Here is a 2,215-nt window from a genome sequence, read left to right on the forward strand (position 1 = left end):
GACATCAAAAATACATCACATGTTTAGAAAATGCCTGTGACACAAATATCCTCCATCATTCATTCGAAAGTACGGTGCAAAGACATCGATAACCACCACAAAGAAGACAATGGACATGCTGTGGTAGTAAGACCTGCTGTTCTGAGAGGGTTTAATTATTAATTTATACATCTCAGTGAAACATTCAGTCCTTAAACTCCTTTAACTCCTCTGTACATTTTTTTATTTTTATTTTGAGAGACTGATAAAACTCTAATTAAGCTATGTGTAAGTAGTTGTACAAATACGATAAATAGTTTGTGCGTTTTATACTCATCACATTACGTCACTACCCTATAAACCTTAGACTGTAGTAACAGGGAGATGAACTTCAAGCCGCGATGCATCTGCACATTGCAAAAGCCTGCGCACATTGAACTGCTGCAGCGTTTTCTATTTCATAGAACCTGGTCTCAACCGCAGCGCCCTTTGTCCTCCTCTCCTCACAGTTGTTTCCCCTTTACCGAGAGGCGTTGACCACAGCAACCACACGTTATTTGCACGCTGGGTAGTTTCAGGTTCGGGTCTGCATTTGTCATGGAACTTGTTCTGCTACCTACGAAGCGCGCGCGCACACACACGCACGCGCGCACGCACACATGCATGAGGTTACCTGCACGATAAATGTGAGCGGCTGTGACTGGAGAAGACAGAAAGAACCGGAGGCAACCGACTGGACGCACAAGAACGCGAAAGAAGCAAGCAAGAAGATGACGATGATGATGAAGAACTCTGTGATTCTGGCGACCTGCGTCGTGCTCTTGTCGTCGCTCATCGTGCAGGCCTCTGAAAGTAAGCTGACTGCAGACCACTTTATTTGTCACAAAGGGCGAAACTCTCGTCCGTTTCTGCCATTATTCGTTGATATTAAAGTGCTGATGTGAGTTTATCACACTCCATCTAAAATTATCAATAAGAGAATATTACAATAAAAATATGCACTTATTATAAGATAATGAAGATGTAAGAGGATTAAAAGAAGCTTTATGCGCATGTTAGCGACTTCCTCCTGTGACGTCTTTGATTACTGCTTCAAAGTCTCCCAGTGTATTAATATAATTTTGTTTTGATGTGATGAGTTTTGTTTAATGCCGACTTGTGTCTCTCTCATGGTTTCAGGCAGCTTTGGTCCAGATCAGTGCTGTTTTAAATTTTACACCAGGCCCCTGCCTAAGAAGAAGGTGGAGGCCTTACAATACACAGGCAAGCTGTGCCCTATGGAAGGAGTGCTGTAAGTGTCTCATCTCTTTTTTCACAACAACGAATGGTTACAAGAAACCAAAGACAGTTATTAGAAATAAAACACCTATGATCATTTTAAATGTAAAAAAAAAAAAAAAAATGGAAAAATTATTAAAAACTTGCATCAACAATCTTCCGTTTTCTCTTCTTTAGCTTCAAGATGAGGAATGGTGCTGTGCTCTGTGTCGACCCTTCCGCTGCGTGGGTCAAGCCCATCATCGAGGCCAAGGAAAAGCAGATGGCTAAGAAACTGAGCACCCCGACCCCCACAGGGTCTTCATGATTCAACACCATATTTAAAAGCTCACCGAACCAAGCGGATGTTCTGCCGTAGTGACTTGCATTCCCTTCTTTCACTTTTTTTCTTTCTGAATATTTTTTTTTTTGTTCGTTTGTAAGTCAGCAGTAAATTGTAGAAATATATATTTTTTTATCATATTCTGTTCTGAAAAGTGTAAGCTATTTTATAATAAATCCTGAAATGATTTTAAAAATATATATGATATTTGTTTCTTTTGTTTGCTTTACCATGTAATCTTAACTCGGATCAGAAATAAATTCCACATTCAAGTCATGTTCATGTGTCATATTTGTCAAACTGCTGCACAGCATCAAAGCTGATGTGGTTTCTGGCTGAGAAAGCCACAGGATGTTCTTATCTGCTTCACAGAGGTTTGTTATTCGAGTGGGGCTTAGATAAGCATCAATAAATCAGACCTTATTTAAAACCACTATCACTTTCTTTTAATCCTCTGTCAATAACTGAAACTTTCTTCTTCAGCTGCCCTCGAGTTATGGTTTAGTGTCTGATGCTGCCAGCAGGTGTCGCTCATCTCTGTGTTTAACATTCTCAAAAAGGTGTCAGAGGAGTCTCCCCGCAGCATGGTTTCTACTTCTTTGAGTGAACTTTTGCAAAATGAGGAAACGTTTAACT

At 40.2% G+C, this 2,215-nt stretch overlaps 1 protein-coding gene across 1 annotated transcript; it reads left to right on the plus strand.

The window, feature by feature from the left end:
* Window positions 1-670: 670 nt before the first annotated feature.
* On the plus strand, window positions 671-1,855 carry LOC124999152 (C-C motif chemokine 5-like). The gene is made up of 3 exons (XM_047573936.1): window positions 671-831; window positions 1,159-1,270; window positions 1,435-1,855. The coding sequence occupies exons 1-3, from the start codon at window positions 750-752 to the stop codon at window positions 1,562-1,564; spliced, it is 324 nt and encodes a 107-aa protein (XP_047429892.1). The 5' UTR covers window positions 671-749; the 3' UTR covers window positions 1,565-1,855.
* The last annotated feature ends 360 nt before the right edge of the window (window positions 1,856-2,215 follow it).

This window comes from Mugil cephalus, chromosome 21 (genome assembly GCF_022458985.1).
Source record: "Mugil cephalus isolate CIBA_MC_2020 chromosome 21, CIBA_Mcephalus_1.1, whole genome shotgun sequence".
Taxonomy (NCBI): domain Eukaryota; kingdom Metazoa; phylum Chordata; class Actinopteri; order Mugiliformes; family Mugilidae; genus Mugil; species Mugil cephalus.

Coding starts and splice junctions, on each gene's coding strand:
- LOC124999152 (XM_047573936.1), top strand. CDS start 750: ATGACGATGATGATGAAGAACTCTGTGATTCTGGCGACCTGCGTCGTG. Junction 832..1,158: donor CATCGTGCAGGCCTCTGAAA/GTAAGCTGACTG, acceptor TCATGGTTTCAG/GCAGCTTTGGTCCAGATCAG. Junction 1,271..1,434: donor TGCCCTATGGAAGGAGTGCT/GTAAGTGTCTCA, acceptor TCTCTTCTTTAG/CTTCAAGATGAGGAATGGTG.